The sequence below is a fragment of the Ovis aries genome, chromosome 15 (genome assembly GCF_016772045.2).
Source record: "Ovis aries strain OAR_USU_Benz2616 breed Rambouillet chromosome 15, ARS-UI_Ramb_v3.0, whole genome shotgun sequence".
In the NCBI taxonomy this organism is placed as follows: domain Eukaryota; kingdom Metazoa; phylum Chordata; class Mammalia; order Artiodactyla; family Bovidae; genus Ovis; species Ovis aries.
Window position 1 is genome coordinate 18,309,415 of NC_056068.1, and position 27,851 is coordinate 18,337,265.

The following is a 27,851-nucleotide window of genomic DNA, read 5'->3' on the forward strand; positions in this document are numbered from 1 at the left end:
AGACCTTTGGCTGCTGTTCTTAACTATGGTCACTTCCTGTATTATTTATATTCTCTCCATAGACTTTTAATCAAATATTCCTATTGTTTTAGAGTGCTTGGAAAAAATAAATTAGATACTCAGAGGAACTAGGCTAAGTTCTGCTAGATTTGAGAGAAAAATTCTGTTTAACAGGTGGCCTTTGGGTCGTTTATTCTACATGTTCCACCTGGATATTGCTTTTATCTTTCCCCAACATCCTGTATTCCCTCTGTCTTCTCAGATTCCTATATGGTTAGGTGGCCAGAGCTCACTTGTGTTGGCTTCCTCTGATTACCTGTCTATTTTATAAATGCTGATTAGCTGTCTATTTTATAAATACTTGATGTTAGAAAGGACAGAGAGGTTTTTGAGCAGAACCCTGATAATAATAGAGTCCAGAGTCCTTGATCAGAGTTGGAGCTTCTATTTGTAATTCAGCCAGTATATATTAGAAGTGCAAAAGAGAAACACCTTGGCCAGATATCAAAGTGCCAAATATATAAATCAGTATTCAGCTAAGGCCCAACATCACTATTATAGAATAAATTTCTAGGAGACAGATATTGAAAATATTCAAAAATATTTTAGTTAGTGTTACAACATTATTGTTAAAAATGTGAAGGGGAATCAGGCTATTACAATTTGGCATTATGGTGCAAGAACAGTAATTTCTCAACACTCTCAGCTTCTCCTGGGCTTACTATTCTGTACATTTGCCTTAGTGGGTAGATGTTCATTTTTAACAGGCACATTTAATAATAGTATTAATCTTTTTGTGCTCATAATTCAGAAAAAATGTTTTCAATAATTTCTTCTCTGAGTTTGTACCTGGGATTTATAGCTTTGTAAATCTCAAAAATCAGCCTCTCTCTAACTATTGATGGTTGCTGTATATCAGAATTTTTCACTTATATTTCCAAACTATATACAGTGGAATATCACTCAACCCTTAAAAAAAAATGACATATGCCATTTGCAGCAACATGGATGGACCTGGAGAGTGTCATACTGAGTGAAGTAAGTGCAACAGAGAAGACGAGAAATTGATTGACATCCCTTATATGTGGAATCTGTAAAGAAATGATACAAATGAACTTACAGAATAGAAACAGACTCACAGACTTTGAGAATGAGCTTATGGTTGCTGAGGGGAAGGATGGGAAGAGGAGATAGTTAGGGAGTTTGGGATGGGCATGTACACAATCTTATATTTAAAATAGATAACCAGCACAGACTTACTGTATAGCACATGGAACTCTGTTCAGTGTTATGTGGCAACCTGGATGGTTGGGGGGGAGAATGGAAACATATATATATATATATGACTGAGTCCCCTTGCCATTCACCTGTAACTCTCGCAACATTGTTTGTTATTTGGCTATATCCCAACACAAAATAAAAAGTTAAAAAAATTTTCAAAACTATGAAAAATTTATATTCCAATCCCAAAGAAGGGCAATGCCAAGAATGTTCAAACTACTGTACAGTTGCACTCATTTCACATGATAGCAGGGTAGTGCTCAAAATCCTTCAAGTTAGGCTTCAACAGTATATGAACTGAGAACTTCCAGATATGCAAGCGGGGTTTAGAAAAGGAACCAGAGATCAAATTGCCAATATTTGTTGGATCATAGAGAAAGCAAGAGAATTCCAGGAAAACATCTACTCTGATTCATTGACTATGATAAAGCCTTTGTTTGGATCACAACAAACTGGAAAATTCTTAAAAGAGATGGGAATACCAGACCATCTTACCTGCCTCCTAAGAAGCCTGCATGAAGGTCAAGAATCAACAGTTAAAATGGACATGGAACAACAGACTCATTCTACTGGGAAAGGAGTACATTAAGGCTGCATATTTTTACCCTGCTTATTTAACTTCTGTGCAGAGTACATGATGCAAAATGCCAGGCTGGATGAATCACAGGCTGGAATCAAGATTGCCCAGAGAAATGTCAACAACCTCAGATATGCAGATGATACCAACCCTAATGGCAGAAAGTGAAGACAAACTAAATATTCTCTTGATGAGGGTGAAAGAGGAGAGCAAAAAAGCCAGCTTAAAACTCAACATTCAAAAAACAAAGATCATGGCATCTGGTCCATCACTTCATGGCAAATAGATGGGGCGGGGGGGGGAATGGAAACAGTGACAGATTTTAATTTCTTGGGCTCTAAAATCACTGAACACTGTGACCGCAGCCATGAAATTAAAAGATGCTTGCTCCTTGGAAGGAAAGCTATGACAAATCTAGACAGCATATTAAAAAGCAGAGACATTACTTTGCTGACAAAAGTCCATATAGTAAAAGCTATGGTTTTTCCAGTAATGATGTTCAGATCTGAGAGTTGGATCATAAAGAAGGCTGAGCACTGAAGAATTGATGCTTTAGAACTGTGGTGCTGAAGAAAACTCTTTGAGAGTCCCTTGGACAGCAAGGAGATCTCAGTCCTGAAGGAAATCAACCCTGAATATTCACTGGAAGGACTGATGCTGAAACTGAAGTTCCAATACTTTGGCTACTTGATGTGAAGAGCTGACTCATTGGGAAAGATCCTGATACTGGGGAAGATTGAAGGTGGGAGGAGAAGGGGGTGACAGAGAATATGGTTGGATGGCATCACTGAATCAACGGACATACGTTTGAGCAAACTCTGGGAGATAATGAAGGACAGGGAAGCATGGTATGCTGCATTCCATGTGGTCACAAAGAGTTGAACATGACTCAGAGTCTGAACAACAACAAATGCTTGCTTAGAAAGTTGTGTTGAAATCTTACTAGTGAGAACAGAATGTTGTTTGAATACCTTATTTTCTCTGAACTTTTCTTCACAATTTTTATATTCTTTCTTAGAGTCAAAAATAGTTTATCTTGTATTTTGGAATTTTCCCTCCTTGTGAAATTTTTGAGGTGTCAGAATTGACATTCTGCTTTTAATTCATACAATATAGGGAGATTGCTTTTTAGAAATGGAATTTTTAAAAGTGGGGTTATATAACCAAAATATAAATGCAGTCCTTAAAGCTTATTTTTACGAATGCTATATGGCAATAAAAAGGCAATAAAGATAATTCTCTGTATTTAAACTGATTTCCTCACACAGACTGACCAGCAAGAATGCCCACTCATTCCTTAATCCATTACGTGAATGTAGCTTCCACCTCCACTTCTTAGTAAAGTAGTTGAAATGGAGTCTCCTTCCCTTTTATTTTGCAAACATTTAAGGTCTTTGCCCTAACAAAATCTACTATGGCACTCAGGGATGCTCTCTTACTTTTTGTATGTGTATGTGTGTTAGTCGCTCAGTCATGTCCGACTCTTTGCGACCCCATGGACTGTAGCCCACCAGGCTCCTCTGTCCATGGGATTCTCCAGGCGAGAGTACTGGAATGGGTTGCCATTTCCTTTTCTAAAAAGGCTGATGAAAATGTACTTTTTGTATAGTATAAGGAAATAATCTATTCTCCTTCACTTCATATTAGCCCTCCTCTCCATTTCTCAGAAATGTTCTAGAGTTTTATAGCTTTTTTCTTTTAGTAAAGCTTCAAGAGTATTATACGTCTTATTGAGATATTTTGTGCTCTCTCAATTTTAATAGAATTTCATTTTTGCTTTTGCTGTGAATGCTCTCATAAAAAGAGATAAGGGAATACAGCATGTATAGCATCATATTTAAGGATATGTTTATGCCTGCAATGTGGGAAACCTGGGTTCGATCCCTGGGTCAGAAAGATCCCCTGGAGAAGGAAATGGCAACCCACTCCACTACTCTTGCCTGGAGAATCCCATAGACGAAGGAGCCTGGTGGGCTACAGTCAACGGGGTTGCAAAGAGTCGGACACGACTATGCAACTTCACTTTCACTTTCACTTTTATGCCTCTTTATGTTGCCTATCAGAGAAGTTTTAAGCTTCTTAAATATAAGACCCTGACTCATTCATTTTTGCATACCTATTAAGGGCTAAGTATACTAAGCACTCCAAGAAATGGTTATTAATTCAAGCTGAAGGGAGTGCTTGAGGTTTTTGTATTTTTTGAATGAATGTAATAGTCATGAGTTTGATCATAGTTGTCTATATTTATAGAAATAAGCAGATTCTTTATGTATATATAAACCCTCAGTGTGTGTACAGACTCGAACATGAAGGTTTCTTGCATTATCCTTTAGAAGGAATTTTAAACATAACTTATTTTTATTTGATAGGAATATTGCACATTTCATTTTTTTTTTTACTGGCTACTCACTTTATTTCCCATGAAGGCTCTGATTGCATATTTTCCAAGCATCTGCAATTAACTAAAATCTTTACAAGGTTCTTTACCCAAATACTTTAAACTTTATACTTGAGAAATCTGATATATAAAATTTAATTAATTAAATTAATAACCAGCTGTTATTAATAAAAATCATCTGATCAGATCTAAATTTCATATGATCAGATTTCTAGTGTTAAACCCTTATAAGTACTTACTTATATACTCAGTAGTTAATAATAAATAGTACTGTATTCCACTCTAATATTTTCACATTAAATACCTATTTATCAAATATTTGAGAACCTGTCTTTGTTTTTAACTATAGTAGTGAGCAATGTTAAAAACAGTTTAGGTGATGGAAACTTTAACATTTCATGAAGTGGACAGTCTCCTTTTGCAGAATTGCAAAACAGGGCAGAAGGCAGGAGGTTTTTATAGGATGAAGAATAAAGAACAAGGAAGAGAAAAATTGAAGATATCTGATTGATTGGGGCCACATAATCATAACCTTGTTTGGAGTGGGAAGGACCAGAGTCGACTTGGCATTTGGGGATTGTCTGATTGGATATAGAGCATTTCTGGTCAGGTGGAACATTTATGGGGACATGGAAGTTGTCTAAGTTTGGTTTGCTGATATGGCACTCTTGGCAGAGCAGCTCTATCTTAGGCCTAGAAATTTATTTCAGTAGTGATAACACAATGTGGCCTCTACTCTCTTGAAACTTACTGCATAGGAAAGGATGAATACAGTGAATTCACTCTAGGTATAAACATTTAAAAGAAATCTACAGGATGTTTTACAAAGGAGGTGATATTTCAGTTCGGTTCAGTGGCTCAGTTGTGTCCGATTCTTTGCGACCCCAAGAATCACAGCATGCCAGGCCTCCCTGTCCGTCACCAACTCCCAGAGTTTACTCAAACTCAAGTCCATCGAGTCGGAGATGCCGTCCAGCCATCTCATCCTCTGTCGTCCCCTTCTCCTCCTGCCCCCAATCCCTCCCAGCATCAGGGTCTTTTCCAATGAGTCATCTCTTCACATGAGGTAGCCAAAGTATTGGAGTTTCAGCTTTAGCATCAGTCCTTCCAATGAACACCCAGAACTGACCTCCTTTAGAATGGACTAGTTGGATCTCCTTGCAGTCCAAGGGACTCTCAAGAGTCTTCTCCAACATCACAGTTCAAAAGCATCAATTCTTTGGCACTCAGCCTTCTTCACAGTCCAACTCTCACATCCATACATGACCACTGAAGAAACTATAGCCTTGACTAGATGGACCTTTGTTGGCAAAGTAATGTCTCTGCTTTTGAATATGCTATCTAGATTGGTCCTAATGTTCCTTCCAAGGAGTAAGCATCTTTTAATTTCATGGCTGCAGTCACAATCTGCAGTGATTTTGGAAACCCAAAAAATAAAGTCTGACACTGTTTCCACAGTTTCCCCATCTATTTCCCATAAAGTGATAGGACCAGATACCATGATCTTCGTTTTCTGAATGTTGATCTTTAAGCCAACTTTTTCACTTTCCACTTTCACTTTCATCAAGAGGCTTTTAGTTCCTCTTCACTTTCTGCCATAAGGGTGGTATCATCTACATATCTGAGGTTATTGATATTTCTCCTGGCAATCTTGATTCCAGCTTGTCCTTCTTCCAGCCTAGCATTTCTCATAATGTACTCTGCGTATAAGTTAAATAAGCAGGGTGACAATATACAGCCTTGACGTCCTCCTTTTCCAATTTGGAACCAGTCTGTTGTTCCATGTCCAGTTCTAACTGTTGATTCCTGACCTGCATACAGGTTTCTCAAGAGGCAGGTCAGGTGGTCTGTTATTCCCATCTCTTTCAGAATTGTTCACAGTTTATTGTGATCCACACAGTCAAAGGCTTTGGCATAGTCAATAAAGCAGAAATAGATGTTTTTCTGGAACTCTCTTGCTTTTTCCATGATCCAGCAGATGTTGGCAATTTGATCTCTGGTTCCTCTGCCTTTTCTAAAACCAGCTTGAACATCTGGAAGTTTACAGTTCACATATTGCTGAAGCCTGGCTTGGAGAATTTTGAGCATTACTTTACTAGCGTGTGAGATGAGTGCCATTGTGCGGTAGTTTGAGCATTCTTTGGCTTGCCTTTCTTTGGGATTGGAATGAAAAGTGACCTTTTCCAGTCCTGTGGCCACTGCTGAGTTTTCCAAATTTGCTGGCATATTGAGTGCAGCACTTTCACAGCATCATCTTTCAGGATTTGCAATAGCTCAACTGGAATTCCATCACCTCCACTAGCTTTGTTCGTAGTGATGCTTTCCAGGGCCCATTTGAATTCACATTCTAGGATGTCTGGCTCTAGGTGAGTGATCACACCATCGTGATTATCTGGGTTTTGAAGATCTTTTTTGTACAGTTCTTCTGTGTATTCTTGCCACCTCTTCTTAGTATCTTCTGCTTCTGTTAGGTCCATACCATTTCTGTCCTTTATTGAGCCCATCTTTGCATGAAATGTTCCCTTGGTATCTGTAATTTTCTCAAAGCGATCTCTAGTCTTTCCCATTCTGTTGTTTTCTTCTATTTCTTTGCATTGATCGCTAAGGAAGTCTTTCTTATCTGTCCTTGCTATTCTTTGGAACTCTGCATTCGGATGTTTATATCTTACCTTTCCTCTTTTGCTTTTTGCTTTTCTCCTTTACACAGCTATTTGTAAGGCCTCCCCAGACAGCCATTTTGCTTTTTTGCATTTCTTTTTCTTGGGGATGGTCTTGATCCCTGTCTCCTGTGTGTCATGAACCTCCATCCATAGTTCATCAGGCACTCTGTCTGTCAGATCTAGTCCCTTAAATCTATTTTTCACTTCCACTGTATAGTCATAAAGGATTTGATTTAGGCATACTGGAATGGTCTAGTGTTTTTCCCTATTTTCTTCAATTTCAGTCTGAATTTGGCAATAAGGAGTTCATGATCTGAGCCACAGTCAGCTCCCAGTCTTGCGCAGTTAGATGATGTTTAGAAATGCTTAATCTGATACCTGAATACTTGAAGTTACCAGTTTGGTATAATAATATGTATTTTATCTTTGCCCCTGGTTCCTGACAATGAAGTCAAAGTTTAACCCATGAAATTTCCTAAGTGATGGAAATGTCTTTCGTTGTTCATATTCAACATACTTGAATTTAAGCTAGTGAAGTAACTCAGGGTGGGATTTTAGATTGCTTCAAAGTGGAGACTGGTCATTAGAAAGACCAAGCTCATGATTGGCCCTGTCCCTTTTCATGAGAGGAGGTGAGCCTGGAAATTGAGTTACAAGGACACTTGAACAGCAAAATTCTGAGAATTTCCAGGTTGGTCAGTGTTTTGATATGCTGGGAAGGTGACCCACTTGTACAAGGCATGACAGGTCTCCACCCCATCCCCCCTACATACTTTACCCTATGCATCTCTTACATCTGGCTATTGCTGAGTTATATCTTTTAAATAAATAAGCTGGTAATCATAAGTAAAGCGCTTTCCTGAGTTATAGAGAATTGTCAGACCTCAGGAGGCGTTATGAGAATCCCTGAATTTGTAGTTGGCCAGGTAGAATTGCAGGTTGCTTGGTGACTGCGTTTTGCAGCTGGCATCTGAAGTATGGAGTCTTGTGGGACTGAGCCCTTTACCCATGGGATCTGTGCTAACTCTGCATACTATCAGAATTTAGTTGAATTGATAGACACTCATTTGACAATGAAGATTTAGTATTGAAAAGAAACCACATGTTTGGGGTCAGAAAACACTACAAACCAGACAAAAGGAAGTAGAAGAAAATTCTAGTAGAGAAATAGCAAGTATGCAGATTCTCAGGTGGGACAGGTCTTGACTTGTTCCAGGTTCTGAAAGTGTGGCTTCAAAGGTTGTAAGCAGATGATAGACAAGATCAGCTTTGAAACTTCTTTTTAAAAAAATTCTAAAGACAGCACTTGACTTGACAGTCTAGGATGTCTGGCTCTAGGTGAGTGATCACACTATCGTGGTTATCCAGGTCATTAAGACCTTTTATGTACAGCTCTTCTGTATATTCTTGCCACCTCTTCTTAATATCTTCTGTTTCTGTTAGGTCCATAACATTTCTGTCCTTTATTGTGCCCATCTTTGCATGAAATGTTCCCTTGATATCCCTGATTTTCTTGAAGAGATCTCTAGTCTTTCCCATTCTATTTTTTTTCCTCTTTCTTTGCATTGTTCACTTAAGAAAGCATAGTATCCAATCCCATCAGTTCATGGCAAATAGATGGGAAAAAACTTGAAACAGTGACAGACTTCATTTTCTTGGGCTCTAAAATCACTGCAGACAGGGACTGCAGCCATGAAAGTAAAAGATGCTTGCTCCTTGGAAGAAAAGCTATGACGGACCTAGACCGTGTATTCTTTGCTGACAAAGGTCTGTATAGTCAAAGCTATGGTTTTTCTAATAGTCATGTACGATGTGAGAAATTGGACTGTAAAGAGGACTGAGCACTGAAGAATTAATGCTTTTGAACTGTGGTGCTGAGAAGACTCTTGAGAGTCCCTTGGACAACAGGGATACCTGTCAGTCCTAAAGGAAATGAACCCTGAATATTCATTGGAAGGACCAATGCTGAAGCTGAAGCTCCAATAGTTTGACCACCTGATGCAAAGAGCTGAGTCATTGGAAAAGACCCTGATGCTGGGAAATATTGAAGGCAGGAGGAGAAGGGGATGACAGAGGATGAGATGGTTGGATGGCATCATCGACTCAATGGACATGAGTTTGAGCAAACTCTGGGAAATAGTTAACAGAAGTTTTATGCACTGCAGTACATGGGGTCACAAAGAGTTGAACATGGCTGACTGAACAGCAACAGCAAATGACAACACAGAATTGGAGTGGTTAGATGAAGAAGGGTTACAGGGAGACTGATTAGAAGGCTGGTTGCAACGTTCCACAGAACAGAGAGGAACGATATGGGACAAGGGTAGTAAGAGTGGAGATGGTCACATACAAGATGACACAGAAAGCTTATATGTCTTTTGAAGCTTATAAAATATTCTTATTTCTGAAGAAATAATTATACAAGTGGTAGATTCAAAGCTTTATTGGTGAAAGTTGAGATTCAGGTGATGTAGGAGAGGACCTAGCATATGTACATATTTGTGTGACCTTGGTTAAGCTGTTTAATCATCTGAATCACATTTTCTTAATTTTGAAAATGAGAACAATAATTCTTTTTCTTCCTACTTCATAGAGTTTGGAGATGAAGTAAGGTAATATATGTCAGAGCACTTCATAAATTTGTAGGGGAATGCGACTTCTGATCTATATTTCTTCTTCTCATCACAACTGAAAGCAAAATAAAAGCTAGTTGGATTACATTTCTTTTTTGGATATTTTCATCCTGCTTAAAATTGATTCCTTATTTCAGGAACAGTCAGTTCATAGAGGTGCCCCTGATCTCTTTGTGTGTATGAACTATATTAATTTCTCAGCCTTAAAAGAGGAATATGGGATGTGGGTGTAACTGTAGGGCTTCTTGTTTCATTTTGAGCTGGGAGGGAGAAGAGAGATGGGAGTGATTAGTCAGCGGGGGAGGAATTGTTGCAGCTTCCAACCTGGCAGTACCTGAAGAGAGAGAGGCATGTTGACAGCCCAGATCCCAGGTTGCGTTCTGCCAGTTGTTAAACATTTAGCAGGGCTGCTGCTAAGTCTCTTCAGTCGTGTCCGACTCTGTGAGACCCCATAGACGGCAGCCCACCAGGCTTCCCCGTCCCTGGGATTCTCCAGGCAAGAACACTGGAGTGGGTTGCCATTTCCTTCTCCAATGCATGAAAGTGAAAAGTGAAAGTGAAGTCACTCAGTCGTGTCCGACTCTTCGCGACCCCATGGACTGCAGCCTCCCAGGCTCCTCCGCCCATGGGACTTTCCAGGCAAGAGTACTGGAGTGGGGTGCCATTGCCCTCTCTGAAGTAAATTCATTGTTGATGAGATGCTTCCCAGAAATAGAAGAATGTGGCTTTCAGTTTAGTGTTTGTGTGGATAACTATCTTATAACAGCTATTTTATTCATCAGGGCAGAGACCTTGTCTTATTCACTGCTACATCCCCAGTACCTAACAGTATATCTGTACTGTGTCTCCTTAATAAAATCTTGTTGAAGGAAGACATTTTTTGTAAAGCATCTTGATAATATTTACTAAACTTTCTTAGATCATACTTAACATGTACAACTATGCTTATGAACGTATTTTTCTTTTTTGATTCTCTGAAATGTATTATATATACCCATGTGGTCCACAGAGTCTAGTTGGTTCTCCCTTCTTAACATCTTTCATACCTATTGCCCACCTCCATCTCCACTGCCACTTCCTTCACTGAATCCCTTGCCTTACCTGGATTATTGTATCGGTAGTTTTAAGCTGATATCCTACCTTCAGATCTGATACCCTCCACCCTCCCCTCCCATTGCTGCCAGAGTGCAGCATCTATAAGGTACCAATTTTAGTCTCCTGTATTTGAGTATTTAAGGATCCTGTAATACTTCCCTTTTACTTAGAGCAATGGGTTTCCAGCTGAGATGTTCCAACAGACTGACATGTCACAGCCATCTGCAAGGGATAGATGTGTCATAGTATCTGTGCTGTCTCTCATGGAAGCGTCCTGAGAGAGGTAAACGCTGTTTATATATTAGTTCCTCTTCACTTTCTGCCATAAGGGTGGTGTCATCTGCATATCTGAGGTTAGATATTTCTCCCAGCAATCTTCATTCCAGCTTGTGCTTCTTCCAGCCCAGCGTTTCTCATGATGTACTCTGCATATGTTAAATAAGCAGAGTGACAGTATACAGCCTTAACGTACTCTTTTCCTATTTGGAACCAGTCTGTTGTTCCATGTCCAGTTCTAACTGTTGCTTCCTGACCTGCATACAGGTTTCTCAAGAGGCAGGTCAGGTGGTCTGGTATTCCCATCTCTTTCAGAATTGTCCACAGTTTATTGTGATCCACACAGTGAAAGGCTTTGGCATAGTCAATAAAGCAGAAATAGATGTTTTTCTGGAACTCTGTCTTTTAAAAAGGCTATTAAATGAATTTTCCCCTTCCCATCTCTGAGAGACTGGATTTTCTGCATATATTTCAACCAGAACAACATATTGAATGCAAAAGCAGATATAAGAATCCAATACCTTCTTCTGAGCCAGACATTAAGAGATTTGTTTAAAATGTAAAACATAGTTCTTTTGTTTAGGAATTTGTAGCTATTTTCATAAAACGCTGTGTTAACATATGTTAATATACAGTGATACAGAGTTTATTATTATTGCTTTTAAGTTAATGAATTTTTTAAAATTCTGAGTTTAAACTTCTCATACAGTAAATGGTATTAGATATAATCCACATTAACACAAGCTCTTTGGACCAAAAAAGCTTAAGATTTATTGGGATGACCAAATAGTTTGTTCAGAAAACCCAAACCAATTTTTTGGCCAACACAAAACTTTGGTAATTCTCTATCTGCACCTTTTAGATAGCAGATTCCTTTGAGAGCATCAGACTGGAAAATTGGAATATCTTGTAACTTGGGAGATTAGTGTTCTTCAGTACATGATGACATTCAATTTTTGTTGATATCCTTGATTATTTTCAAGTGGACCATATAGTAGTATTTTGTTGAGTGTCCTGCTTACTGCCTCTAAGGGCAGCCTTTTCTTTTTCCCTTTTGATACTTGTTTCCAGACCCTTTATTTTTAGCAGGAAATTTTACCAGGAAAGCAATAAGGAACTTTTGCAGTGGTGACTAATCCTTATTTTCTTTACTTCTACCACCTTTTGTTATGTTTAGAGGTTATCAAGGGAAAGCTGTTCAAAAAGGGTTAGCAGACTTCAGGCTTCAGTAGAGGCCTACACAGTCAATAGCTGTGATATTCTGAGTTGTTATTTAGTTTCATTTGAATGACAGTAAACATTTGAAATCAAAGAATCATTGAATCATATGGTATGAAGAAAATTTATAAAGTGTATCCACTAAGAGAAATTCATCCAGAATTGTTTTTTAGTCCTGCTTACTGCTTATAATCTGTTAAATGCACGTGACAATGTTTGTTTGTATTTCTTATCTACCAGGTGACAAAACCAATCCACCAAAGATAAATTTGTTATAAGGGATGTTCATTACATAAAATGTGTAGTAAATTTATTTTAATTTTGCATTACTTTGGTCTTTGACAAAAATAAACCATTGCAGAACAAAGTAAAAAAATCCTACCTACCTACCTACTTACATGAAACTATGAAACTTGGATAGTTTCAACTTTCTGTATCTTGGTATTCATCCTATTTTTTTTCATCGTTCTTAGTGACTTTGTATACTTACTTTGAATTTAGAAGGTCCCTTACTATTAATGAGCTTGTAAAGATTTGATTGTCATTTTCAGGCTTATTGTGGTTATAAAATTATCACGCAAATGTTCCTGTATGCTTTCATTTGGCTTTTTATATCTTTACCTAATATTTTTGGTAGCCTTAAAATTTGCATAGTGAACAGGAGCACTAAAACAGATTTATTTTATACTTTTATTTCTTTGATTAGTTGAGTAACTTGGAAGTAATTAAACTGTCAAATTTTTTCTATATTGCATATAAGGGACTTAATAATGATTTACTTTTTGAACTATATTTTGTTTTACTTTTGAAATGGTGTGGGTTTTTTCCCTCAATGCAAATGATTATGGTTCTGAAAGTCATGTAGAGGCCTTCACGAGAATAGAAGACTTCTAATTTGAAGATCTCAATTAGCGGTATTTATTTGGGGCTAGAAATAAGACCTGATTATTTATCAGCTGTTTTCTTAAACCACAGTTTTCCTTGTGTTCTCTTAGGCTAGAGATGAAGAGGAAGCCTTTTTGGATTGGAGCGATGATGATAATGATGGATTTGATCCAAGCACACTTCCAGATCCAGATAAGTACAGAAGCTCTGAAGAGTCAGATAGTGAAGATATGGAAAATAAAATCAGGTATGTTTTTACTGTTGGTAGCATTAAGAATAGGAATCTTCTCCTTTTAATAAATTCAAAAGATGTATGGAGACAAACATCTCATGCTCTTCTCATTGTTTTAGAGGCCCTTCTACTGTTCCTGTAATACCTGTTTAACAGATATATGGGTGATAAAGAGTTGTATCTTTTTTTGTTCTATTCTTTTCTTCTCTCTCTTTTTGAATCTTTATGCTTAAGTATTTGATCCACTAGGATATATTTATTGCAAACAGAGATAAGATTTTATTTTGATGTACTGATGAGATTATTGTTAAAAATTATCTCTGAATTTTTAAATAACATTCTTTGATATAAAAGTAAGAAACACATAAAATAATGGAAAACTCATATGTAAATAGCCCTCTCTCAAATGTTTACTTATTTGTTGCCATGCCAATAGCAGAAATGGAATGAATTGAATGACCTGCTCAGCACTTGTTTTCAGAGTACGATGTATTAGGTTATATTGAAATTCTGTTGATTTAAAACTTGAGAATATTGAGCTGCATGGACATTCTAAATCAATGAGCCTATTTAGGCACAAGGAGGATACTAATGCTGGATGAAGTTAATGTGATTGAAGGGGAGAGGAAACTGGTTTGAACCCCTCAAGTGCTAGTCTGAAAGGTTGGAGTTGAAAAAAATAGGCCCCAGAGAGCTATAATCTGGCTTTAAGCATTATGAAGAGGTCTCAAAAAGATTATCCCCTTAGGGAAATGCTATGGTGAGATCATTTCATTTACTCTTTATTTTAATCTTGTGCTTATCTAGACATAGAATTATTTTATAATAGTGAAAATGACCCATCCAAAACATAGTCTTCCCATGTGATGCCAGAAACTTGAGATTTTTTACTGTTGGACCACTAGGTTATGGATATAATAGCATTCCTAACCCAAGAAGCATCACAGGTGAAAACAGTTTGTTAGGATTTAGAAAAAATATGTAAATTATAAGGGTTAAATAATTTAGGTCCAGAGCATAATGTTAATCTTTAGAAATTGACCTCTAAGAGTAAATACCTGTATTCTGCTTCAGAGTTTCTTGGTACACATGTCCAGACCTTGATGAGCTATCAGTATGGTTAAATTTGTTGCCCTTTTTATTCTTATATAAATACCCCTCTTTCAGAGTAATTTCTGGGATCTCCATTTCGATAGGTGGGGTTTTAACACACATGACTTTATATCAGTAACTTCCAAATGCTCTGTGTAATTTTTCTCTCTGAAGGGAAGTTTAATTGGTTCTTATAGTTTGTTATTTGGCGATGTTTTCCATATCTCTCTAACATAACTTGAAAACATAGGGCCAACTTTTGAAGTCATTGGTAAGATGACAGCAATCCTTCTGTATCTGATTTGTAAGGATTTTTTTCTAACATTTTTGGTAGCTTCTGAGTTGTCCTTAATCTTCAGACAGCAGACATTTCGTTTCATTCTTTTGGCATTTCTTACCCTCTTAGTGACATTTCTCTGCTACCTCCTAGTTAATATGACTTCTTCTCTAATAGTTTCACATGTTTCATCCTTTTAATTAGCCTGTAAATGCTCTGTAGCCAGAAACTGTTTTTATATCAACACATTCAGCTCCAGCCTTTACTCATCTCTCCAACATTAATGTAATAGGCACAGAGAAAGGCCCTGAAATAGTTTCATTGATTAATTAATTGAGGAAGGAGATTTATAGAGTAAAAGAGAGAAGTATAATGATAAGCAACTGTACTGCTGCTGCTAAGTCGCTTCAGTCGTATCCAACTCTGTGTGACCCCTTAGACGGCAGCCCATATAACTTAAATGAGACAAACGACAGAATATGTTGTTGGAGAACTGGAAGAAGCCAAGTTCAGATAGTGTAATAATGATGGACAAAGACAGTAGAAATACCTTGAGAGATGCCAGAGCGTCTAATTCAGTGGCAAAGGTTTAGATGGGAAATATTTTTTATTATTGTATGTGTTTATTTTTGGCTGTGCTCAGTCTTCACTGCTGTGCGGGCTTTTCTCTAGTCGCCATGAGCAGGAGCTACTCTTCATTGCAGTGCATGGGTTTCTCACGGTGGTGGCTTCCCTTGTTGTGGAGTATAGGCTCTAGGGTGCACAGGATTCAACAGTGTGGTTCCTGGGCTTTAGAGAACTAGTTGTGGTACACAGGTTTAGTTGGTTCATGGTGTGTAGGATCGTCTTGGATCAGGGATCAAACTCATATCTCCTGCGTTGGCAGGTGGATTCTTTACCACTGCACCACCAGGAAAGCCCCAGATTGGAAATATTTAAGCATTATGTAAAAATTAAAATAGTTTTAAGTGCCGGCATAACTGGTAACTACACTAGCAGAGATTGAAAGGAATTGAAAACGTTGGTTTTAGGCCAAAGAGAAATTATCTTTTGTTGAAAAGAATATTGACAAGGGCTTTATTCCATTAGTGCATTTAGGGGCTTCCTAGCAGTTTCATCTTTTGTATGAGCACAGTAATTGTCTAGTCCAACCTCTTCCTCTCAGATGAAAAAAAACAAGCTTTCAAAGGATAAAATAATTTGTCTGTGATCATAGTACAAGTTAAGGACAGATCAGTGTGATCTGCCTGAATCAAATTGATTCCTTGTTTCTAAGACTCCCATCGGCTTATATAGAATTACTCAAGCATTAGGAGAGATAGCTCAGGAAAACTATATTGAGACAAATGTAATGTTATTTGACTGACGATCTGATCCATGGACTAATCATAGGATGGATTTGACTGGACCATGGTTTCCCAGCCTTAGCACTACTGACATTGTGGCCCAGATGATTCTTTGTTTTGAGGGGTTTGGGGTGGCTGTAGACTGTTTAGCATCATCCTCTACCACTAGCACCTCCTCAGTTGAGATAAGAATTATTTTCAGACATTGCCAGATATCCTTTGAGGAGGAAATTCTCTCACATTTGGACAACTACTGGACTAAACCCCACAATGGCAGAACGTATTACTAGTGCCTTAATTGCCCAATCCCTCATCCAAGGTAGGCTTTGTATTCTGTCCATTTAGCCCTAGCAGTCCTTGTCAGACAGGGCTATCAATCAGTTGGGATCAGTATACAAGATAAAACCTGTTTTCCATTCCTAGTCTAGAGGGCAAGGTTTAGGGTAATTTGTAAGTAAGTCCATATGTGAAACTTATACTCTCATTTTCTCTTCTCTCTTGAAATTACTTTAGTGGCAATGAATAAAGATACATGTAAGTTAAAACCACATTGTTTTAAATAAGAGAAGGTATTCACAAGTAAATTCACCGTACACTAGAATTTTGACACTAGTAATTGCTTCGGCTGCGCGTAATGACAGCACCAATACAGTCTCCCTGTATTGCTCAGTTTTGCTACATCTTTGTTTCTCTGCCTCTCGTGAATATGACTAAATGCTAAGATTTTGTGACGTTAGCTTTAGACCATCCTCCTGGCTGTTCACTGGGTTTATTTGGTTCACAGTTTCTAGCTTCTACTCAATAATTGCAGCAACAGCTAGTGTTCCCGCCTCTTGGTCACCCTCACTGCCACTGTTCTCCAGATATTAATTATCACTTTCAGATACGAGTTTGTATGGGACTGGATATACCAGTTAGAAAGTGGCTTTTAGTCCCAAACTAAATAGTACAAACTAATTTCTTTGAAAGTTCCCTTTGTGTATTTCTTTTACCTTCACTTTGGTGACACCCATAGATATTCAGCTCAAGTAACGATTTGGCCTCTCTACATGGAAAGACACTTGTAGGAAACAGGCAAAGGAGAGCCAGATTTAGTGGAGGACAACTGACCTTGGGATCAATAATTCCTCTTCAGGAAGATCTGATAGAATTTTAAAGAGTTTGTATGTCTGTCCTTCTCAGCTTGGTATTTAGCCACAGTAGAATTTAAACCCTCCTTAACCCTCTCTAGAATTATCAGAATTGTCAATTCTATCACTGAAATTCAAAAGAGATTCTGATATATGAATCAACTCCTTTAAATTCGCATGACAAAAAGGTGTCTTGCTTATAGTATGGTCAATTATATGACTGTTAGTTCCTTTTAAGGGATTTTAAAAATAAATGCTGCTGTTAATAGCTCCATTTATCCACAGAAACAGAGCTATGAAATACAGGGAGTGGGTAATCTACCCGTTGTATAGAAGAATGTCAGCTGGTTAGTCAGTAACAGATGCCTGAACTCCATTGGCAGCTCTAAACTTTTGTGTGTTGTTTTTAAAACTAGGTAAGGAAGAGAGAGCGTGCTTTGATGTTCTCTGGTTTCTTTTCTTATCTTCTTCCATCTTACAGTTGGTCTAGGCTGTGTTTTACTCTGTGGCTTTCATTTCTGATTCCTTCTATGAAATTAGCATAGGTAGAATTAGTATAAAATGTTAGGATTTCTTGTTGTTATTGTTATTAAAAATAGAACAGTTTGGTAGAAAACCTGGCTCTTTGTTGCTGTGGACTTTGTGACATCAGAGAATTCATTGGTCTTCTGGGAATTATATGGAATCATGTATTCTTATCTCCAGTGAGTTTTGATATAGACTTTTTATACTTTTTGAGGACATAAGACCTCAAATATTGCATGCAATTATCTTTGTACTTATAAATGATTTTTCATTTTTTTAATCTTCAAAATAGTCCATAGAGTTATACTGCTTTAACAATAAACATTTTGACAAACTTCTATATGTGATGCTAAGAGCTGCAGAAAGAACTTTCTGCTTTATTTAAATCACATCCTGATTGCTTAAGAGTTAAAAATATCTTCTTGATCTGTAATCTCTGGCTTCTTGTCACATTTCCTCCATCCATTCTTTCAACTGAGAATTTTTTTTGTACCTATCCTGTGCCAGGCATAGTATAGGTACAGAGGATAAAACATTAAGCAGAAAAAATACCTTCTGAGCTTTGACAGAGCTTTTAATTCAGATGGATAAGCAAGCAATTACAAACCAGCATGTTGGTTAAGTACTGTGATTTGTGCACTGGCAGAGGTGATGAGGAAAGGAGTAGGTAAGCCTGAAAATGATGTGCCTAAGTCTTGGGCTTGGCAAACTAGAAACAGCTTCCTGAAGGGCGTGATGGCTCAGCCAAACCTGAATTGAGTTTAAGTTATATAAGAGCAGGGAGAAGGGTAAATTGCCTTATAAAGAAAGCTGAGCACAGAAGAATTAATACTTTTGAACTGTGGTGTTGGAGAAGACTCTTGAGAGTCTCTTGGACTGTAAGGAGATCCAACCAGCCCATCCTAAAGGAGATCAGTCCTAGGTGTTCATTGGAAGGACTGATGTTGAAGCTGAAACTCCAATACTTTGGCCACCTGATGCGAAGAGCTGACTCTTTTGAAAAGACCCTGATGCGTGGAAAGATGAGGGCGAGAGGAGAAGGGGACGACAGAGGGTGAGATGGTTGGATGGCATCACCGATTCAATGGACATGAGTTTGGGTAAACTCCAGGAGTTGGTGATGGACAGGGAGGCCTGGCGTGCTACAGTCCATGGGGTCGCAAAGAGTTGGACACGACTGAGTGACTGAACTGAACTAAAAGAGTATGGCCTTTGAAGTGAGACAAGTAACTTTAACCATATTCCAGTTAAACTCTTCTGTTAATAAACTTGTTCCTTTTAACTGTGCCTCACAAGCTGAGAGAAATTTGGTTCTGAGCATGTAATATAAGATTAATTTTTGTATATCTTGTAGCATTAATCATGTTTGGTTTATGGCCATCTTCATGTGGATTGCTAATGATGTGAAAATTTGTAAAGTATTGAATACTAAGGAAAGGAAGCAGCTGGATGTTCCAGATATTCATTATCCAGTCAAATTAAGTTTTTAATATTTATAATCTTCACATTTTTCAAACAAAAAAGGGAAACCGAAAAAGTGTGTGATTAGACTGCATTGTGTCACTGTTTTCTTCACAGACCAGTCTCTGGCTAAGGCAGATTGCTTTATATTGTTATGTGGTAGGGTATTTGGTAGATTATTTTAGGTGGTCTAAGATCTCTCACATGTGTAATTTCTAGTGAGACTGTTGGCATAATTTAGATATAAAAACCTTTATATGGATTGATACCTTTGCTTGTACAAGGTAAATTTTCACATCTAATATAATTAGCTATTCTTTTTCCTTAGTCTGACACAGCTCTAAATGAAAAGGCTGATCAAGGATTTTTGTCTGTTTTTTTTTTTTTTCCCCATTTGTTGGGGGTTTTGTTTTGTTTTAAAAATCTGTTTTATGCTAGCTTTCTGAGTGAACTTGCCCATCTTTAAAAGTTTTCTCTTACTTGAAGGAGATGTACTACTTTAATCTGTGTGGTTTCTCTTACTGTTGTTCTGTGATAACTCTTGAGTAAATTTTGCCCAGCAAATACCCTTCCAAGACTTTACAGTCAGCTTTCTTTATATGTGGGAGACTGTTTTACCTGGAAAAGAAATATGTATACATCAAAGATAAATTTGGGGAGAAGGAAAATTCCCAGAAAGCATTTTCCTTTCTTAACTGGTTTTAGTTGGGGCTGGGTGTTGCACATTATGTATTTTATATAAATTGGTGGAATCATAAGTGCTAAATATAGAGGATGATTTTTGAAGGGATTTTTTTTCTTACTCAGTGTCTAGGTGATTGTTAAATAGGATTGGCTATAGTTTTCACTTACTTGAACCACTATTCACTGGTGAATCTAGATGTGGGTGGTAGATATGGAAAGAAGTTGGCTCAGCTTAATGATATTATTAATGACTTTATTATGTGACTGCCATTCTTTCCTTTTATTCTTTTTAACTTCAGGAGGTATATCCAATATGCCTAGCAACTTTCAAGAGAAAATCTCAATCATCTCTTCTTTGTGAAATACAAAGTTCATGACCTATCAGATTTCATAGAGCTTGTATCATAACTTAGTGAGTTATGAATGATGAGTTAATTTACTTGACTTTCTTTAAATTTTATTCCTTTTGTCTTTCTCCCTTTTGCTATTGCCCTGAAACAAAAGCATATCCTATTGTGATGTAAAGCATGAATGGAGAAACTTCCAAGGCAGACTGTTAGGGTAGCAGGGAGGCAGGGATTAAGCAGGGTGTAGGGGATGGGAAGGCAGTATTTTTTTGTCTTCAGACTCTTAAGGGAAAGGTTGCTACCCACTGAGGAAGGGAAGGTGTTATTTTCTTGGATTAGAGTTGGGAAAGGGAGGACATATTTTTAAAAATACAGTATTTAAGAAGCTCCCAGTTTGACCTTACTTGTTTCTACAATTATTGAGCAGAAGCATGAAAGTGAAAGTCTCTCAGCTGTGTCCAACTCTTTGTTACCCCATGAGCTATACAGTCCATGAAATTCTCCAGACCAGAATACTGGAGTGGGTAGCTGTTCCCTTCTCCAGGGGATCTTTCCAACCCAGGGATTGAACCCAGGTCTTCTGCATTGCAGGCGGATTCTTTACCAGCTGAGCCACCAGGGAAGCCCGAAGCTAGAAACAGTGCACTAAATAAAACTCTCAGGTTTTACCCTGTGCGTTCTACTCCTCTGTCATTTAGCCACCATTGAATAACTGTTACTCAATGACAGTGGTAGGTTTGCTATGTTTCAGAAGTGCTAGGATCTCTAAGAAGGTGGATGAATGGCTGAGGATGCCATGAGACCAGAATGAACCATCTCTCAAGGGTGATGAAACACCTCAAAGGGTTCTCTCGATTTCTGCCCTGATGATGATGTATGGCAACTTTGCTTTCACTGAAAAGACTGTTGAAAATGACGCTTTCTTAGGACCATCCTTGAGAGTGATGCCACCCTTTTTTTCATTTCACAGTGCTTCATGTAGAATACATTAATGTCAATGACTATCTTACATCATTTTCCTTATCCATTCCTCTTTTAAAATTTTAGGTTGTATTCATTTTAAGTTTTTTGTTTCTTGTTATTTGGTTTCGTTTTGGTTTTGCTATTGTAAGTAATTCTTTATTGGATAATTTTGTTGAACATTGGGTTTTCTCTCTCTTAAAATCATTTGAAGGACTAATGAAGAGTAAGATGAAAGTGTAAAACTTAATTTCGCCAGATAGTTAGAACACTGGGGACATGATTGGGTAGATGATGATCATGAATATTAAAAACTAATCAGTGAAAGTAGTTTGAGGAGAAAAGCTGATGTGCTTTTGGGGAGCAGAAATGTTTTACATACAGATTAGTAGCAAAATAAATCCATAATATAAACTGAACTCGTGTGAATGTTTAAACTTTTTTAATCTGGGAGAAGAGAAATCATTATGTATGTCTTCTAAGTTCCAACAGAGCAGAGGTTCTTAACCTGGACTTGATGGATGAACTTTAGGGGAATCTCACACATGTTTATTGTGAGATGGAGGAACCAAACTTTTTGCCCATCTCACATGATGGTTGTGTATTTTTTAGAAGGGAACATGTACATGTGATTGAAATCCCCTGCCTGCTGTTACCCTCTCACAATCCCCAACCTTTTCTGATCATTAGAATTCTGATCTAAGACGATATCTTCTGCTCTTGCAGTTATATTTTAATGAATGCAGAGCCAATCAGTATTTTCTTTGACTAAATTGTCTTTGACTAAATCTGTTTTTAGTACTAAGCAGCTAGAAAAGAGACATTAAGGACATGAGACATTTTCAATTCCATTTCTATATACAGTAGCCTTCACCATCAGAAGGAAGCTGGGCAGATTTTATTGAATGTACTGAAGTAATTAATCTTCATTAGGACTCTTGCCATGGCCTTGTAAATGAAAATTTATGATAAGAGGAAAAGTCTGGCACTATATTTGAATACCAGAGTGCCAATATTTAAAGATAGGTATAAAGATTTCTGAGAATTTTTTAATGGTCCCAAGGTCATGTATTATTAGCTTAAAATTCTTTAAGAAGTCCAGGCTACATTTACTGATATGAATGCAAGAAGGAGAGTTTTATATAAATAAGGGCAAGTGAACATTCAAATGCTGAACTCTGGTAGCTTTCCACACACTATTTGGCAGCATGTTGTAAAAGGACACCCACAGATTTCTGTGTGAGTGAATTCTCCCTGTCCTCAGCTTCCTTGAGGCTAGATCAGTATGCAGTTTCACCTAATTTCTTGTGTGCATTCCAAAAAAGAGAAGAAAAGCACGAGGTTGATAAGCTGTACAGAGACTGTAGTAGAAGGAGCGTGCTTTCTTCCAGCTTATCCTGGCTTTTTTTAGATGTCTGAATAGGCGTGTATGGCGATGTTGAACCTCCATTTTATGATGTAACACACACCAACTTGCACAGCCCTAATTGTACATGAACAAATGCAGCTGCCGCAGAAGTTAGGAGCTCTCACATTCGGCATCATGATGCATTCTGGCGGCACAGTCTCTTCCAGTGTCAGGCTTACAGAATTCCAAGTGATTATGGTTACCATTTTGTAACTTAATTATTGGAACCAAGTGTCCTTGAAAGTTTAGGGATTATATTGTGTTTCTGTAAAGCCCTAGTATACCAGGGAAGAAGCTGAAAGGTTTTCCCAACAAATCTTTCCTTCTTTGATGTTTTGGCCACAGTCATATCAGACAGCACTTGGAATGTTCTTGAGGCTTGGAGTAGCAGTTCTAAGTTCAGGCCCTGTAGGCCAGGGAATGTGGTTTCCAGATTACAGAGAATGTTCTCATCTCTTGTATTGGAGTTCACTTACACATCATTTATTTAAAGTATGCTCACATCACTTATTTAAAGTAAACTATTTAACAGTCAGTAGCCTTTCTATTCATGGCAAGTACTGATGATTACATTCTTCTTGTTGGAATATCCCATCCCTTTCTATATCTGTTATAACTATTGACTAAAGCTACCTAAGGGCCAGAGGGAGAATTTTTTAAAAGCAAGCCAAATAAGACATGGTAGTTTCCTCTACATGAAAAAATATTATATCAATGAATCAAACTCCATCCTTCTGCTTTTAAGTATTAATACTTGGGAATTTAAACTATGTCTCTATATCTGTTCCTCAAAGAATGGTCTCAGAAGCATCTGTATTACAGAAATAGTTGCTTGAGCAGGTCTAAGATACAAATTACATGAGGTTTTATGAACCAGGCTTCCTGGGTAGCTCTAGTGGTAAAGAACCCGCCTGCAGGAGACACGGATTCAGTCCTTGGGTTGGGAAGATCCCCTGGAGGAGGGCACGGCAACCCACTCCAGTATTCTTGCCCCTGGAGAATTCCATGAAAAGAGGAGCCAGGCAGGCTGCAGTCCAGTGGCTCGCAGAGTCAACCACAGCTCGAGCAACTTAGCACGCATGCATGCATGCTGTGGACCAAGAAACTGAACGACTTTCCCGTGGGCACCACTGCATACAGTTTGGAATGTGGATGTACGTTCCGTATCCGAAACTTAGCAACATGCAGAGAAGTAGGAGTTTTATGAAATTAAGTCTGTGTTAGAACAAAGGCAGGCTATTTTACCCTATGGAAAAAATTGTGATTTCTGGAGTCAGGTAGACCGACCTAAGTTTGAATGTTCATTTCTTTTACAAGTTGTAGGCCATACCAAGTTAGTTTACTTAATCTCTCTGACCTTCAGTTTTCTTCATCAATTGAATGATGATAATTCATACCTTGCAAGGTTACCAGGAAGATCTAATTAAAGTAAGAAGAAAGCAGAGTATGATATGTAATAGAGTCATTAATATAATCATTTTTAACTACTAAAAACAAAACTATGGCCGGAGTTTTTAAATAAGTATATACTCTTCTAAGAATAGGATCTCTTCTGGGATGTCAACTTTCTGCTTTCCTCCTCCTGAAAATCTTTCATTAAGAAAAAAAATCATTTATTACACCCCATAAACACAACATGGCAGACCCCTATTTTCACTACAGAACTATCCTACAGACTAGTGCTGTGTGATATAATGAAAATGATGTCATTAAAATATCCTATTCAGTGTATGGATGAAGAGTCTGTATTACCAGCCTGGAATGTGGAAAATGTCTTTACTTGTCTATTTTTCTTCCTCAGTGTTTTCATTATTCAGGAATTAAACATACTGAAAGTTTACTAAGTACTTGGCATAGAGCAAGAGAAATATTGGATCCAGTCCTCATAAAGCTTATATTCCAGTGAGGGAATGTAAAGAGAAGAGATGATGATAAAGGCCGTGAAAGTGATAAATGTAGGATAATGAGAGAAGAATTGGGAGAGTTTGCTTTATATAAAGTGGTTAGGAATAACCTCTCTGAAGTGAGACATGAAGAATTATTGAAAGCCTTCTTTTTAGGATAGAGGAAATCATTCATCCTAACATTCTAACCATGAATTGCTTATACAGTTATTAAAACTTAAATATTTATCTCAAAAGCATCTCTATAATTATATGGCTGCCAGAAATTCCTTTTTTTCATTCCATCATCCTTCACCCATGTGTCTATCCTGACTGTGAGTCTAATTGGTTTGATAGAGGGTGATGAGGGTGAGAAGCAGCTGCTCTTGTAGTCCACAGAGTGGCAGCTTATTAGAATGGTGTATGCCAGCATGAAGTATATGAGGACAGGAGGAGGATGTTAGGATGGACTGAGCACACCAGTGAAAGACTTAGAAAGGCTTAGGTTACGTACTCATAACCTAAGACGTAGATTATTAGTTAAAGCAGCATGTCATTCACTGAGGATAAGGGAGAAAACTTGAATGTAATTTTATGTTTAACTATTTAGGTTATAATGTGTTGATGATGTATCAGCTCTTTCGAACTATGCAAATCTTTTTCTTATTAACTATGTACATATCATTTCTGTAGCAACCTTAGTTTTTACAGTAGAAATTGAATGAAAAGTGGAGCTTTTATGTATCCCTTGCCCCTGTCCCCCACAGCCTTTCCTGTTGTCAACAGAACTGAGCAGTTACATGTTACTTAGCCATAAAAATGAATGAGTTACTGGCATTTGCAGTAATGTCAGTAGACCTTGACATTGTCTAGAGAGTATTATGCTTAGTGAAGTAAGTCAGAGAAAGACAGATACTGTATATGTCATCATTTATATATTGAGTCTAAAAAAGAAATGAATGTATATAGCAAAACAGAAACAGACTCACAGATAAATAAAACAAACTAGTGGTTACCACTAGGAGTTACCAGTGGGAAGAGGCAGGGAAGGTCAAGATAGGAGTATGGGATTAAGACATACTAACTACCAGGTATAATATAAATAAGAAATGATGATATATTGTATAACACAGGGAAATATAGTCATTATTTTAAAGTAAGTTTAAATGGAGTACAACCTATGTACTGAATTACTGTGTTATATACCTGAAACTAACATAATACTGTAAATCAACTATTCTTCAATTTAAAAAAGAGAGAGAGAAGATAGTTGGAGAAACTATAATATTTACAGCACATTTACCGTGCATTCAATTCAGCTCAGTTCACTTCAGTTGCTCAGTTGTGTCCGACTCTCTGCGAACCCATGAACCACAGCACGCCAGGCCTCCCTGTCCATCACCAGCTCCCACACTCCACCCAAACCTATGTCCATCGAGTCGGTGATGCCATCCAACTATCTCATCCTCTGTCATCCCCTTCTCCTCCTGCCCTCAATCTTTCCCAGCATCAGGGACTTTTCCAATGAGTCAGCTCTTAGCATCAGGTGGCCAAAGTATTGGAGTCTCAGCTTCAACATCAGTCCCTCCAATGAAAACCCAGGACTGATCTCCATTAGGATGGAATGGTTGGATCTCCTTGCAGTCCAAGGGACTCTCAAGAGTATTCTCCAACACCACAGTTCAAACGCATCAATTCTTCAGTGCTCAGCTTTCTTTATAGTCCAACTCTCACATCCATACATGACCACTGGAAAAACCGTAGCCTTGACTAGACAGACCTTTGTTGGCAAAGTAATGTCTCTGCTTTTGAATATGCTATCTAGTTTGATCATAACTTTCCTTCCAAGGAGTAAGCATCTTTTAATTTCATGGCTGCAATCACCATCTGCAGTGATTTTGGAGCCCCCAAAAATAAAGTCAGCCACTGTTTCCCCATCTATTTGCCATGAAGTGATGGGACCAGATGCCATGATCTTAGTTTTCTGAATGTTGAGTTTTAAGCCAACTGTTTGACTCTCCTCTTTCACTTTTATCAAGAGGCTCTTTAGTTCTTTTTCACTTCCTGCCATAAGGGTGGTGTCATTGCATATCTGAGTTTACTGATATTTCTCTCGGCAATCTTGATTCCAGCTTGTGCTTCCTCCAGCCCAGAGTTTCTCATGATGTACTCTGCATATAAGTTAAATAAGCAGGGTGACAATATACAACCTTGACGTACTCCTTTTCCTATTTGGAACCAGTCTGTTGTTCCATATCCAGTTCTAACTGTTGCTTCCTGACCTGCAACAGGTTTCTCAAGAGGCAGACCAAGTGGTCTGGTATTCCCATCTCTTTCAGAATTGTTCACAGTTTATTGTGATCCACATAGTCAAAGGCTTTGGCATAGTCATAAAGCAGAAATAGATGTTTTTCTGGAACTCTCTTGCTTTTTCCATGATCCAGCGGATGTTGGCAATTTGATCTCTTGTTCCTCTGCCTTTTCTAAAACCAGCTTGAACATCTGGAAGTTCATGGTTCACGTATTGCTGAAGCCCGGCTTGGAGAATTTTAAGCATTATTTTACTAGCGTGTGAGATGAGTGCAATTGTGCAGTAGTTTGAGCATTCTTTGGCATTGCCTTTCTTTGGGACTGGAATGAACACTGACCTTTTCCAGTCCTGTGGCCACTGCTGAGTTTTCCAAATTTGCTGCCATGTTGAGTGCAGCACTTTCACAGCATCATCTTTCAGGATTTGAAATAGCTCGACTGGAATTCCATCACCTCCACTAGCTTTGTGTGTAGTGATGCTTCCTAAGGCCCACTTGACTTCATATTCCAGGATGTCTAGCCCTCGGTGAGTGATCACACCATCATGATTATCTGGGTCGTGAAGATCTTTTTTGTACAGTTCTTCCGTGTATTCTTGCCACCTCTTCTTAATATCTTCTCCTTCTGTTAGGTCCATACCATTTCTGTCCTTTATCGAACCCATCTTTGCATGAAATATTCCCTTGGTATCTCTGATTTTCTTGAAGAGATCTCTGCTGCTACTGTTAAGTCGCTTCAGTCGTGTCCAACTCTGTGCGACCCCATACACGGCAGCCCACCCGGCTCCCCCATCCCTGGGATTCTCCAGGGAAGAACACTGGAGTGGGTTGCCATTTCCTTCTCCAGTGCATGAAAGTGAAAAGCAAAAGTGAAGTCACTCAGTCGTGTCCGACTCTTTGCGACCCCATGGACTGCAGCCCCAGGCTCCTCCATCCATGGGACTCTCCAGGCAAGAGTACTGGAGTGGGGTGTCCTCTTTCCTATTCTGTTGTTTTCCTCTATTTCTTTGCATTGATCCCTGAGGAAGGCTTTCTTATCTCTCCTTGCTATTCTTTTGGAACTCTGCATTCAGATGGGTATATCTTTCCTTTTCTCCTTTGCCTTTTGCTTCCCTTCTTTTCACAGCTATTTGTAAGGCCTTCTCAGCCAACCATTTTGCTTTTATGCATTTCT

The 27,851-nt window shown here is 38.1% G+C and overlaps 1 protein-coding gene across 1 annotated transcript in view; it reads left to right on the top strand.

Moving 5' to 3' along the window:
- Positions 1 to 27,851, top strand: part of DDX10 (DEAD-box helicase 10) — a 311,460-nt gene that overhangs the window by 267,004 nt on the left and 16,605 nt on the right. Inside the window, exon 17 of the mRNA XM_004016001.6 lies at positions 13,134 to 13,270. Within this exon, the coding sequence (XP_004016050.2) occupies positions 13,134 to 13,270 (137 nt within the window). The remainder of the gene's footprint in view (positions 1 to 13,133; positions 13,271 to 27,851) is intronic.